The sequence below is a fragment of the Pan troglodytes genome, chromosome 1, assembly GCF_028858775.2.
Source record: "Pan troglodytes isolate AG18354 chromosome 1, NHGRI_mPanTro3-v2.0_pri, whole genome shotgun sequence".
Taxonomy (NCBI): domain Eukaryota; kingdom Metazoa; phylum Chordata; class Mammalia; order Primates; family Hominidae; genus Pan; species Pan troglodytes.
The window spans coordinates 145739743-145754360 of NC_072398.2; the positions used below are offsets into that span (position 1 = coordinate 145739743).

The window sequence follows — 14618 nt, forward strand, 5'->3', positions numbered from 1 at the left end:
CAGGCAATGTGCTTGGGCACTGATGGAGGACAGGGGTGGTGCCAGGCCAGGCAGGCCTATTCTCAGGCCCCCCATGGGGCCCATGGGCCCAGGCTGTGGTGAACAAGGCAGAGCAATTTCCAAGCCCCAGACAGTTTGCTCAGGTGGCTATGACAATGGTGGCAGCCTGACCTCAGGACACATGCTAGTGTGAAGCAGCCCTTCTACTGTGGGAACAGGGTTTTCTCTCATTGACAGTGGCCCCAGGAAGTCAGGTTTCATGCTCTGGGAAACACATGCTTCAGCTCCCTTTGTCCCAGGATCACCCTCCCCAGTGTGCAGTACAATGTGTGGGCTAGAGTTCTGGAGACCCTGCCACTCTACTGTGTCCAACCTGCATTGCACCCTGCAGCCCTCTGTTAGTGGGGCTCCAGGGATGTGAAGATACAGGGGTTGCTGGGTCCCAGGGCACAATGCAGTCTGGTGGGAAATGGGCTTTCTAACTGGCTATCTGTCCAGAACTAAGTGGGTACATGGGACCCGAGTGGGCTCCATCTCTGGAGCAATGCTGCCACACGGACCCCGGGAATACCAGTTTCAGGGTCCTTGGGGTTTGAGAGACTCTTATGACTAGGATTTCAGCAGTCAGCATGGGAACATGTACCACTGGGAATCTCTCACTTACCCTTTCCTCTCACTAGGGACCCTCTCTGGGCTCCCAGCTGATTCCAGCCAGGCTGTCTACCTTGCCTCCCTCTCCTTCAGTATCTCAGGTGTTTTCTGTCACTTCTCTGCTGAATTCCAGCATTCTCTCTTAGATGTCTATTCAAAGTATGATTATCTACTTGCTATTTTGGCTCTTCTTTGCTGGGGAAACAGGTGTCCAGTGCCTCTAGTCAGTCATCTTAAAGCCCCTCTCAGGCAGTGTTCATTTTGAACTAGTCTGTGGAAAGACTATAAAACATGAAAATATGCTATCAGTTTTAGAATGTTATCCATAGCTATATTGGCTCAGCCTTAAAAAGACCTCCAGGGCTTGATGCTGGTATGTTGTCAGGCTCTCAATACACTCTTGATGGATGGATAAATAAATAAATGATTTTAGATATGCAGTAGCAATGAAGAGTGTACTTGGGCATCATATATTGTATCAATAGACCATAGTCAGTTGTTTTTAATACTGGTTTAGCTTTGATATGTTAAGATGGGTACATTATGTTTTATATATATATACATATATGAATATAAAGATCAATTATGAGTGACCCAAAAATGTGCTTTGAATATTCCCTAAACATCTCTAACTACCTTTTATATACCTTTGCTTCAGAGTTTGACCAATAAGTTCTAAATTGTTCCATGAAACAACATAGCCCAGGATTTTTTAAAACATAATTACCATTATACAAAGAAAGCATGAGTAAGAAGCAAGAGAATGGAGTGGGCTTTCAGTCGTTTGGATGAGAAAATTCCCAGAAATGTTGGGAACTGCCGGAAATGCCTGGTTGTTAATGCAACTTGCCATGCAGATTCTCTTGGGCTGAAAGCCAGACAGTTCCCACTCTATTTTGTGACAGCTCCACCCTGGGGAGCAAGGCCAATTCCTCCAACCAGCAGCTGCGTAACAGACCATGACAGTGTGGCCACAATGATTCTCAGAGCTATTTCCTCCCTACAGCTGCGTGCCTTCTTCGTTAAGGAGTTGCCTATGATAAAAGTGAGGTTGACTGTCTTTTTACTGCTAGCATACTCTTCATGTGCTTGTCCTGCCCTAAATGATAGATTTTCATCTCCTGAAGGCATCTCTTTCCCCTTTCCCTTTCCCACCTCACACTGCCATTGTGCTGAGCCCGAAGGGGGCGTACCATAAAAGATTGTTGAACAGAGCTGACCACCAATTGATCTAATCCCCATAATAATCACTCAAATTAGTTTCCATAAAGTGGAATCATTCCTTTGGCAAAATTCAGAAAGGGCATTCGGAACAGCAGCTTGACTTCTCAGATCTTTCCCCCAAATCCTGTAGAACTCATTTGTATCATTCAGAGTTGAGTCTGGGGCCTCTCAGGATATCAAGTAATCTGCTCTTAGGGAAAGGAATTTGTGGTGACGTGTGGAGGGTTTAGGTGTGTCTCCTTTCCATTCTGGCTTGAGACACAGTGAGAAGCAGGAAGTACAGTCCCTGGGGTTGGAAAAACACTACATACAGCACTGGAGCAGTACCACCTCCTCCATGCTTTTTTAGGAAAAAATGTTGGAACAGAACTAAACGGCCCAACAGCTGCATTCTCGGGATATTTGAAATGGTACTCATCTTTTAACAAAGCCTCTGTGCATCCACAAAGGGGAAACAGAACCTGTTCCTTGGCCTCACTGTTGCTCAGTCCTCAGGAGCCTGAGCTCTTTGAGGTGATGCCCTACCAGACAGGATGTGTTAACGCATCCTCACAGTGCCCATTAGGGTGTAAAAAGGGAAAGATGTTCAAGAGCAACACAGCCTTCCTGCGTCTTTCTCTGCATGTTCCCTGCTGAATGGCCAGCACCCTGTCTTGTGTACATACATGTGTGTCCTAAACCCAGCTACAAATAAATCGTAAGCTTATTCAGACAATAACAACATACAAGAGAAAGGAAAATAATTACTCCAACAGGAAAGGAGAAATCTGTTCTTTGCCTCGAAAGACAAAATCTCTTTGTGTTTATAATAAGCACCTTTAGCATTTTCAAGGGGGAAAAGCATATTTCTTGTTCGTTATCTACAGTTACCACTTCATACATCCCTTTCATTTAGAAAGGCTACACCTAACATAACTTTTGTAATTTTTTTCAGTTAAGCAGAACTACTCACTGCTCCAAATGGGGCCTGTTCATTATTAAAAGTCATTTCTTTGGGCATATTCTTAAATCTGTCTTAAAATGATAACCGTGGAGTCTTGATAAATTAATTGAAAAGCTTCTCCTAAGGTAGCTTTGTTGGGGTTTTGTTAAGACATTTATTTTAAGAGTAACTCTCAGTAGAATTTATCAGTGAATTACTTCATATATTCTCAGCATTAAATTATTTCCCCACTAAAGATATTATAATTCCTTTCCTCCCAGTAATGAAAAATTGAAACTGTCCTCAAATAATTCTAAAGTAGGTACTGGCCTTTATGTTAATAAGTATAGGAATGTCCCCACCAGAAGCTTTAAATGATAAAAAATAAGGCTCAGAAAAGGAAGAAGCATTAAAGAGTGAAGAGTGATTACAATTTCAAATACATGCCAGTAACTGAAGAACAATTCAAATAGGAACCAAGTAGGGGAGAGGATTGTTCACTCAAGGAGGTGAGGTTGGGGGATAGGGCAGAGCATGGAAACAGCTGAAGTCAACTGGACAGGCCCTGTCACTTCAGTGACACGTGGTACTTTCTGAGATGGGCACAACCTTGGAGATTTTAGTTTGTTTCCTCACTGGTAAACAAGAAGTCAGCACTGATAACAATCCCTGAGAACACTTCCTCTGGAATGTATGACATTCCATGCTTCTGCTTTGTAGTCACCACCGGACATGCATGAGTCACGCTGAGAGGTGGGGAATTTGCCCAGACCGCTAGATCCAGTGAATAAAGTCAGGCCTAGGAGATGTAGTCTTGCCATGTTTCTTTCTCTTTCAATTCATCTGGTACTAAGAGACATGGGTGATTTATTTATCTGTGGGTAAAGAGTACAATGAAGCATCTGCAGATCACAAATTAAAATGGAAAGCCAACTGGCAGTTATCTGGTGATTATGAGTGGTGGGAGCACTTAGCCTGAATGTGTGGGCCAAAATATGCCACACACAGTTTTCCCAATTGCTTAGAAAAGTAAGTCAATGGGAGTAATAGATTTTCTAGATTTTGTTTCGTTTGTGTCTAGGTTGACCAGGTAGCAGTGGTTGTGTATACATGTTGTAAGGATCTCTCTGAGGTCCTCAAACCACTGGGGTCCTACTTAGTAAACCTCTGGCTCAGAGAACTGCCTCCCCAGTTGTCTGGAAGAAATTCTGAACTTCTTGGGTAAACTAGGTCCAATTCATGTGACAGGATGACCGTCCAGTTCTGACTGCAAACATGAGCAGACTGGCCATCTTGGTCCACCCTCAACAGCACATAATAAACAGAGATTTAGACATAGTGGAATCCCATTCCCTGCACCTGGAAAAAAGCACGTTTGTGAGACTGACCAAAAGCTATTGTCTAGAAGCTTCACAAATCCTAACTGCCACCTTGCATATCGAGGCAGCCCCACTCTACTATGAAGAAGTCAATCTGCCCATTGGGTTTATGGACTATTTTACTAAATTGGGGTCACAACCTGACAGAGGCTTATGTGTTCGGTTTGATAGACACACAAGTTTTTCTTTTCTTTCTTTCTGTGAATGCCCTTAGGTGCCACATACTCTGCAGGTAATTCCAGATCCAACCCCCTGTTGTCTTACTTTGTCATCCAGAGTCATTTGAGTTAGGACCACAGAGTATAGTGCCCTTCTGTATGGCTTTGAAAAACAGACAAACCTTGGCCTCGTTGATTTTAGCCATGTTTTTTCACATTAAAAATAATGAATTGTATTTCTATTTCTGGACATAGACCATACCTTGTTTCTCTGAGGGAATTCAATTGTTTACCCATGTGATTGACCACACAGTTCATCACAGTGCCCTCCTGAGGTTCTCTGTAGCGTTCAAAAAGGTGAAAGGAATGAAGAAATGAACCAGTTAGTGCAAACATATTTTGGTCACCTGCTATATGTCAAGTGACTTGCAAGAAACAAAGAGGGAAGTGAACCGACTTTTATTACACATTTAATATCTGCTAGAAGCTTGTGCTAAGCATTTTATGTACATTATCTGTTTTGGGGTTTTTTTTAAATAATCTTCAGAGTTACCCTGTGGAGGATAGGTATAGCATTCCCATCCCATTTTACTGCTGAGGGAATTGAGGCTCACAGGGCATATGTGACTTTCCCAAAGTCACACAATTAGTGTGTGGCTGAGCAAGGCTTCAGACCCAGACCTTTCTGACTCTGAAGCCCATGCTCTGTCCACCTCATTATGCCTGGACCTGCATTCAAGGAGGTAGCAGTCTGGTTGAAGGGAGCAAAACTGCACAAAAACTCATAGTAAAATTTGTCCTTATTCCAAAAACTTTGGGAACTTTGTAGCAATTATCTCTCTAGGGGATCTAGGTAGAAGGGATGCTAAGCCTGCAACACTACTAGATTACATGTTAACGTAGGCCTTAGAAAGAAGGAAGCTGAAGAAGTAATTGTGAGAATATGGTAGGTCTAGTCTTTTATGGTTTTTAAGACTAAGGATTAGACTCCAAGACAGATTATCTGTGGCTCAGGCTGGAGTGCAGTGGCACTATCTCGGCTGGTGGCAACCTCTATGATCTTCCCACCTCAGCCTCCTGAGGAGGTGACTACAGGTGTGTGCCACCACACCCAGCTAATTTTTTTGTAGAGACAGGGTTTCGCCATGTTGCCCAGGCTGGTCTCAAACTCCCGGGCTCAGGCGGTCTTCATTTGTTCCCTTGCACACAATAATAAATGGAAGCTGCTATTATTGTGTTTTGGAAGCAGCCAAAAAGAAAATCTGCATAAGAAGAACTAAATTGCAATTCGTAACAAAAGAGCTACTTGGGTCTGTTTTTTATTCTCTCAAGCTTCTTCATATTATTTCTGGGCATATCCATTTTATAAAGAGGGCTAAATTGAATATGTTGTTAATTTTCTTAGAAAAGTTAATCTTTAGGAGTGTCTTTAACTTCTTAATTGCCCACATGTTGGATTAGATCTAAGGTTTCTAATCAGGGCTGTAAAGAAAGACCCACTCCATAGGTGATCCCCTCTACGGGCCTATCCCTTCAAGAACAATTTAAATTCAAAAGTGCAAGAGAGATGTCCAGTTAAGTCCTTTACCTATACCAGACGGTAGCAGGTCATAACAGGATTACATACAAGAAAAGAATTAATGGTACTGCCAGAGAATGAATAATAAGTATCAAGTGAATGTGAAAAAGTAGGTGTTATGTAGTTTGTAGGAGGTAGTTTCCTGCTGCAGAAGTTGAGAAAGAGCAAAGTGAGATGATTAAGAAACGTTTTGAGTTGCACAGATCTGGGTTTGAATCTACCTATGTGACCTAAAGCAAGTTATTTGACCTCTCTCAGTGCAGTTTCTTCATCTGTAAGATAGAATTTTGAGATTAGATAACAAATGTAAAATGTTTGGCATGGTGCCCTGCTAGTTCTTATTGTAATATAATTATCTATTTTTCTGTCAGTTTCCTCCACTAAACTGTAATCTTGGAAAACTGGGTCTGTGACCTGTTCATCTGTATGTCTCAGCCTTTCATACAGTGCATAAGCTCATCCCCATTCCTGATGTTTCATTCCATGTGAAGGGTATTCCATTATGGGATTGCTCTTGGCCTCTCTCCACCCTTGACATATTCCACACTAGAAGTGAATGATTTACCTGACTGGTGAGTCAGGAAGGGCTTACTATGTGCCACTCTTAGGAATGAATTTTCTACAGGAAGCATGCTGTCTCTCTTCTGCTTTTCATACCATAAATCTCACTATCCAGTGCCCCCATGACTGAGTGGGCATGTCTGCCTAGTAATATGAAGCACATTTCCATACAAACACTGAAAAGTAAAAGTAGATGGGACCATAAAGGTAGATTAGAACCAGATTGTGGAAAAGATCATGTTATACCTTCCTAGCATGATATTTCAGCAGATTCCTTAAAACTGTATGGATATTGATAAAGAGTAGAAAGAGTCTACATGACTAAACCCCAAATAATATTTGTTTTTGTGGGTTTTTAATTTGGATATTCTTGTTGTTAGGGGGAGGAGTGTTGTTTTTTGATAGTTTTGATTATGTTGAGGAGGTAAGGATGAGGTATCAATATTTTAAATTTTGTGCAGAGTTCATTTTTGTGTTGTTTTTAAAGTTATTTTATGCTAGGATACTAATAAGTTCATCATTTGAAGAACAGACCTGCCAAGTAGGTTTTTTTTTTTTTTTTTCTCTCCAGTTGTGGTCCAGGGAACCTCTGCCTCAAAATTATCTGTAGGGCTTCAAAATGCAAAATTCCTTTGCCTCACCCAAAATCTGCCAAACCAGCTTTCCCTAAGGGTGAGGCCTGGGAATATGATTTTCTTATTCTCCCCAGGTGGCTTTTATGCTCATTGTATTAAGGCCATCACCTGCCAATGAACAGGTGAATTCAGTTTAAAAGTATATGGAAGAGCAAAGCGTGTGTGTGTGTGTGTGCGCGCGTGCGCATGCACGCGCATGCACACACGTGTGGTGTTACTGATTAATCAGATTCACATTATTGACTATTCTGATTACTGGTATGGCCCTTCTTTCCTATAGAGGAGGCAGCCCTGCTTACTCAGCCAAAGATATCAGAACCCCTGCTGGGCCTTACATGTGGCCATTTTGCATCTTACTGATAGGTCTTACGAACAAAGACTAGAAAAATAATAGACGGTTTTAAAACCTTAAAAGAAAAGAGAGACAAACACATACTTTTAAAGAGCAACAAAAACCCTTGCAATTCTTCCAAAGACTCATAGCTTAATCAAGTTTTCCTTTTCTGGTTCTAAGTGACTGGAGGTAATAGATGGGAATTTGAACAGAGGAACAGCCTAAAGTGTCAGTTCCAAGCTTGTATCCTACCACACTGCCTTCCTTCTGTTTGAAAGTGTGGGGAGTTACTTTTCTTAGGCCTGCTTTGTTTCTCTTTATAGATCATGCAACAGATGAGTGACCACCGCTATGACAAACTCACTGTGCCTGATGACGTAGCAGCAAACTGTATATATCTAAATATCCCCAACAAAGGGCACGTCTTGCTGCACCGAACCCCGGAAGAGTATCCAGAAAGTGCAAAGGTAAAAAAATATCCCTTCTGGCCACTGCAGCTGGGTCAGCCTCCCTGAGGATTTTTTCATAAAGGAGTGACCAACAGGAGCCTCCTTTTCCTGTATACATATCAAACAATTAAGAAAAGAAAGGATAATACAATTTAGGGCACAAGGAAAATGTGTTTCACTTTTCTCATTCATGTCATTGCTCACTAATGCATGCATAGTAATTGAGATGATCATGCCGGGTATTCAAAGCTTTTCAAATAAATACTCAGATTTTCAAATAAGTAGTCACCCAAGTCTATGCCCCAGCTCTGATTAAATGTACTTTCCCACCCTCAGATACTCATTAAGCATAAAGACCTACAATTAGATGGTCAACGGTATCACTGTTTTCTGACAGATCTGAGCTGTCCCTCAGAAAAGGGCAGCTTTTCTTTATATTTCTTTTTATTTTTTTATTTATTATTATTATTATTATTATTATTATTTTTGAGACAGGGTCTCACTCTGTTACCCAGGCTGGAGTGCTGTGGCACGATCTTGGCTCACTGCAACCCCACCTCCCGGGCTCAAGAGATCCTCCCACCTCAGCCTCCTGAGTAGCTGGGACTACATGCATACACCACCACAACCTGGCTAATTTTTGTATTTTTAATAGAGATGGGGTTTCGTTATATTGCCCAGGCCGGTATCAAATTCGTGAGCTCAAGCAGTCTGCCCGCCTGGGCCTCCTAAAGTGCTGGAATGACAGGCATGAGCCACCATGCCCAGTCCTTTTTTTTTTTTTTTTTTGAGACAGGATCTTGCTCTGTTGCCAAGGCTGGAGTGCAGTGGCATAATCATGGCTCACTGCAGCCTCAAATTCCTGGGCTGAGCAATCCTCCTACCTCAGCCTCCCGAGTAGCTGGGACTACAAGCACGCACCATTATACCTGGCTAATTTTTTATTTTTTGTAGAGACGGGGTCTCCTTATGTTGCCCGAGCTAGTCTCAAACTCCTGGGCTTAAAGGATCCTCCCACTTCAGCCTCCCAAAGTGCACAGGCATGAGCCACCACACCTGGCCATTTGTTTCTTTAGGTAGAGGAGTATGAATGACCCAGAGTGGTGGGTGTTCATTGTCAGGGCTGCAGAAAGAAGAAACTGCCTGTGCTAGGTAGCAAAAAGCTCTTCATTGAAAAGATAGAGCAGGTAGTAGTATGGTACACTCGAAATCAGCCAACTGGTCGCTCCAGGAGTCTCTGTGTTTGTGTTCCAATAAGGGAGCTCTCTCTGGATCTGGAATGCTTTTCCTGGTCTAAGAAAATCTCCCTTGTTTTTCAGCGTACTCTGCCAGTCTCATCTATATACTTTAGTAATTTTGATTTTACCCTACCAAGCAAACATAACAGTGCTCGTCCATAGATTCTTCAAGTGTCCATATCTTCTAGGCACTCAGCATCTCATCTCTGCCCGGAGGAACAAGATATTTATACTATGCATTACAGAAGAGCCTTTAGTAATCATTGATCTTTTTTTCTTTTTTGTCTTAAGCTTCGCAAATATTAGAAAATATTTTATACTACATTTTAAATATGCAATATTATATAATTACTAGGTTCACTCTCTAATCACAGCCTCTTTCTGAGCAGATAAAAAGAAAAAGGTGAGGGAATACATAGATAATTTTTTCTATTTCCATGGCTGAAAGTGTGAACCTGAGGAAAATAGAGTACTCCTGACCCAGAACTGGGGCTTACCCAGCTCTTAGATGAGTAATGGATCTCATACTTTAATGCACATCAGGGTTGCTAAAAATGCAAGTTCCTGGACCCCCACCCTAGAATCTGCAATATCAACAAGCACCCAGTCACAGAACTCACTTTGAGAAATACAGGTCTGAATCATTCATCCCTCTTTAGCCACATTGATCATCTGACCTACCAGATGTTATTCACTGCCCCCCTGATTCAGCCGTGTGTCTCTCAAAAATAACAATAGTATTAATAATATCCCTGTTTACTGAGGGCTTCCCCGGTGCCAGGCAGGGTGCCAGGCATCTCAGGTGTATTATCTTATTCAGTCCTTGTAACAGCCCTATGGGGGCAACATTACTATTCCAATATTACAGAGAAGTAAACCGAGGCTCAGAGGGAATGTCACTTCACTGAAATAATTCTTTAAGTAGTAGGTTGACAGAACTGGGTTTGGGACCCTACTCTGGCTCCAACACTCTTAATTAACCACTGTGCTGAATTTTAAGAAACGCAGTGCTTCCTAAAGAAGCACAGGAGATTGTTATTAGGCAGTACACTTTCAAGTGATTCTGTTTTTTAAAATATGCTTTGTTTGATAATCACAGAACAATCTATGAACTGTTAATTGAAGTTTTGACATATGCTTTCTATTAGTGTCAAAAGATGCTAATAAAATTCATACCTGTAATTTAAAAGCAGTTTAACCTGAAATACTTAAGTTATATCTTGTCAAATTTTTCCAGTGGTGTTGGTAAGAAAATAAACCTAAAGTATAGTTGAGAGGGTTTTAAACTGTGAAGAGAAGGCCTAGTGTGGTGGCTTATGCCTGTTTAATACCAGCACTTTGGAAGGCCAAGGCAGGATGATCACTTGAGCCCAGGAACCCAAGACCAGCCCTGGCAACATAGTGAGACCCTGTCTCCACAGAAAATAAAAAATAAAAATTAGCCAGGGATAGTGGTGTGTATCTGTTGTTTGTCCCAGGTACTTAGGAGGCTGAGGTGGGAGGATCACTTGAGCCTGGGAAGTCGAGGCTGCAGTGAGCCATGGTCGCGCCACTGTACACCAACCTGGACGACAGAGCAAGACCCTGTCTCCAAAAATATATAAATAAATAAAAATAAAGTGTGAAGAGAAAGTAATATTCAGACTGACACATGGTCACCAACTTCCACGTACCACTTAATCTAGCAATGACAATGGCAGAGTAAAGGCATCTCTAGCAAAACCACATTTCTGACACATCTTTGGCCTTGAGGTTAAAGCACAGGGCTAGTGGTTAACCAGTTCCCACCAGCTCTATAGGGATGACTGTGGGCATGTGTGTGGTTGAGACTGCCTGTGTGTCTTGGGATTAAATGAATGAAAAGCCTAGATGTACAAATCAAATTGATTCTCCACTTCTGAGGATGGTAAAACATAATCCTTCTTTTCTTCCTTTTCCTTGATTCCCACTGTAGGTTTATGAGAAACTGAAGGACCATATGCTGATCCCCGTGAGCATGTCTGAACTGGAAAAGGTGGATGGGCTGCTCACCTGCTGCTCAGTTTTAATTAACAAGAAAGTAGACTCCTGAGCTGCAGAGTCCCCCCCGGTAGCCGGCAAGACCGCACAGGCAAGGCCGATGACTCTGTGCCCACTCCTGTTGTTTTCCTTGACAATCTACTGTGCCACTGTGCTACTAACTCTTGTTTACAAAATTTGATTCTAAGTTGAATTGCTTCATTGAACACCCCCACCCTCCCTCCCCTCGCGGTGGTACCTAAGCTGTGGATTTGCTAAATGAATTAAGCAACCTAGAAGATACAGAGCTAATGAATTATCAAAATGTGATTAATCCCAGTAAGGAAACACTCATTTAGTGTCTGTATTTTTGGTGTGAAAATTATTTAGTTGCCAGTATATTCTGAAGAATGTCTTCTTGATCAGTCAGATAAGCTTGCTTTTTTTTTTTTTTTTCATGAATCATGTTTGGTTCCTGTGAAAGTCCCTGGTCCAGGGATCCTCCTCCTTTCTCTTTTACTTCTGAATTCTGAAATTCAGTTAGTTACTTTTGCCTTTCGCTCTTCTATCACAGCCACCTTGACCTTGGGTAAAACCCAAGGTCTTCCTTCTGGCTACCTTCCTGCAGGTCCACCCTGTCTGCCATTGGTCTCCTCTGCCTCTGACTACATCTGCCACCAACAACCCTCCCCTCACCCCTGCCAGGAGCGGACAGGCTTCTCAGCAGAACTGTGACTGAAATCAGAGCTGCTGTCTGGGGCAGTGTTAACTACACAGAGGCACATCCTGACAGGGTTTGCCCCAGAGATCTAAATTCCAGAAGGAGGGCACCACACCTAGGAAGGTAAATCCAGTATCAGAAGGTTGCTAAAAGATTAAAGATCAAGAAGCTTGGAAACATCCCATGGGTACAATGTCTTAGAAAGTCTTTAAGTCACATACCATGAATTTTTGCTTCATTACTGACCATATATGACCTTGGAGGAACTCTTTTTTTTTTTTCCTTCAACTCATTTCTGTTTCCACCTACCCTGACTCACCCTATTTCCAGTCTTCTACCCCTGCAGTTATCCTAGTCCAGCAAAGTCATTTCTTTCAAAAGAGACATCATGTCTGAAAATGATTACTGGTAGTCTAATATGAGCCAGAGTAAACAGCTCCTCGTGGTCAATGAACATGTTCAGGAAGCGATCACCTTGATGCTTGAACCCAACCCCAGACAGTGGACAATTCTACTTTGAAATATCCGTGAATATTTACTGTGGAATCCAATTTAAATTTCTTTCTTCTCTAGCCTTTAAATTACACAACTTTCAACTGACACGGATCTCTTACAAAGAACAATGCGGCACTGAAGGAAGAGATGATTCCTTTACTCAAACCTGCAGGAATCAGCCTATTAACAGGCAGGGGAAACGGTACTTTCCAATGAATGGTAACTGATCCAGGCACGTTATCACACTTCCTAGTCATCTCCACCTTTCCTGTATTGCCTGTGGCTTGTTGTTTTAGATTAAGAATCAAAGAGATTAAGAAGTATCACTTCAAGTCTTGCTCTGCTCACTTCTATGTTTGCAGTCAAATTATTCCTTATGTTGGTGACCTAAAGAGAATTACTTTCATTCATTTCATTTCCCCCGTAGCAGATGGAAGTGAGAAACCTCTGAGAAAATGAAAACATCCTTAACCACTATCTTTCCCTTTTATTTGATTATTTTATGTCAGAAATTTGCAAAAGTTTTTTTCTCCTCCTTCTCTTCCTTGTTGCTTAACTTTTTAATTCATGCCATATGCAGATATCCAATTATGTGCATCCTGTGAATAAACCACGTCTTGGTCACTGTCATATTTTGAACCATCTCATCAGAAATGAATAATATCTTTTTACCAGAGAGAGAACGAATGTTAGCCACATGCCCGAGTTAACAAAGAAAAAATGTTCTCAAGGTTGTCCTTTTGGGTTAAATCTGGCCCTTCCTTGGCAAAAACAAAAATTCTCCCTGTGAGAGCTCAACATCTCAAATACAACCACAGGAAAAATGGCCCAATCTGCCAGTTTAGGCTTACCAGCATATAATTTTTAATATCTTTACTTCTATCATCCCAAATCAAAGAACTCTTCTCTATTATGTTTAATCAATTGCAAGCAAATAGATTTTTCTTTGTAACAATTTGTTCTGCAGAAGGCTATTTTTCACTTTTCCTTTCTTTTGCTTCTTTCTGTCTTTCCTTCTCTTTTGTCTGGAGAAATCACTTAGACTCTGTGTGCCTCTTCTACATTGCATTCTGCTCTGCTATGTTACCTGCTAGGCTGGCTTCTTTGGACTCCCTATGTGATTGATGATGTGAAAACCTAAATTACTTGCAGCATAGTATTACTTCTTTGATGTTCTCATTAGCATAATGTTATTTTTGAAAAGGAAAGATACTATCACATAAGTTTTCCTCGTCTGTTGTGATATACACCAATGGATAAACTAACGGAAACTGCTTTTTGACATTAAAAGACAGGAGAAATTATATTTAACTAAGTAAAAGTTAAGTCAGAATTACTTGGGTGATGTGATTCAATTTAGTTAAAGGATGATATAGAGAAAATACATTATTTAGCATTATTTCTTCAGCTATAATGAATTGCTATAGAAATCAGGCAGATCTTTCTAATGTGTATTGATTGGTCTTTTCAGCTACTCTGAACAGATTACTAAGGCCATCTCCTCATCTCTAAGGGAGAAAAATAGTCTGTAGATGAATAATGTAAGGTAAAGAGTTGCATGTCAGTCTTTGTAATTATTTACACTTTAACTTTCTCCAGAACTCAGACATGATTTCAACATGGTGTTAGATTTGTGCATTTTATTTTCCTGACCACCTCATTCCAGCCAATGTATGGTTATCCACTCTGTGTGCCAAAACCAATCATGCCTTTCACGGCCCTTTAGTTCAGAGAAGTTCTGCACTGATTTTTAGTCTCTTGATGTCTCAGTCTTACATGTATAACAATCACAATGGAATAAAGTGTTGAGTTGTACTGTGATCAACAGTGTATGTCTCTTTTCTTTGCAACAGAAACTGCCATGGGGAATGAAGTCATCATTTCTTTGCTGTCAGTCATGGGATATTTTCTCTCTTGTCCTTTAGGCTATGAACTTAGAAAAATACCATACCTGTAAATCAATTGCCATCAAAGCTTGGGTTGAAATAATATTTGAAGTGATACTTCATACTTCAGGCACTTAAAAAGTGTGCATATTATGTACACTAGGTCAGGAGAGCTTGAGTTCCCCTGTGCCTCTCCTCAAACGGCGTCCCTTCATCCCTTTCACTGTTAACCATATTCAGCACATAGTCAGTTATGTGGTTCAGTTATGGAGGCAGGTAAATGATTTTTTTATTTGCTCATTCATACAAGAGTTTGTTTTTGTTATATAGTAAGCATCTTTTAGCAAATTTGAAGGTTTTTTTAAATGAGGCTTTTTTCAAAAAGTTT

The 14618-nt window shown here is 41.2% G+C and overlaps 1 protein-coding gene across 8 annotated transcripts in view; it reads left to right on the top strand.

The window, feature by feature from the left end:
- The window catches only part of DDAH1 (dimethylarginine dimethylaminohydrolase 1), a 260786-nt gene extending 246621 nt beyond the window's left edge, over nt 1-14165 (top strand). For 5 of the 8 annotated variants that reach the window (XM_054667664.1, XM_009424459.4, XM_016921746.2 and 2 more), the window contains 2 exons: nt 7767-7910; nt 11085-14165. In XM_054667664.1, the coding sequence (XP_054523639.1) occupies nt 7767-7910; nt 11085-11201 (261 nt within the window). In that variant the 3' untranslated portion in view covers nt 11202-14165. The remainder of the gene's footprint in view (nt 1-7766; nt 7911-11084) is intronic. The other 3 variants (XM_063800036.1, XM_009424448.4, XM_054667671.1) reach the window with 1 other exon arrangement.
- The last annotated feature ends 453 nt before the right edge of the window (nt 14166-14618 follow it).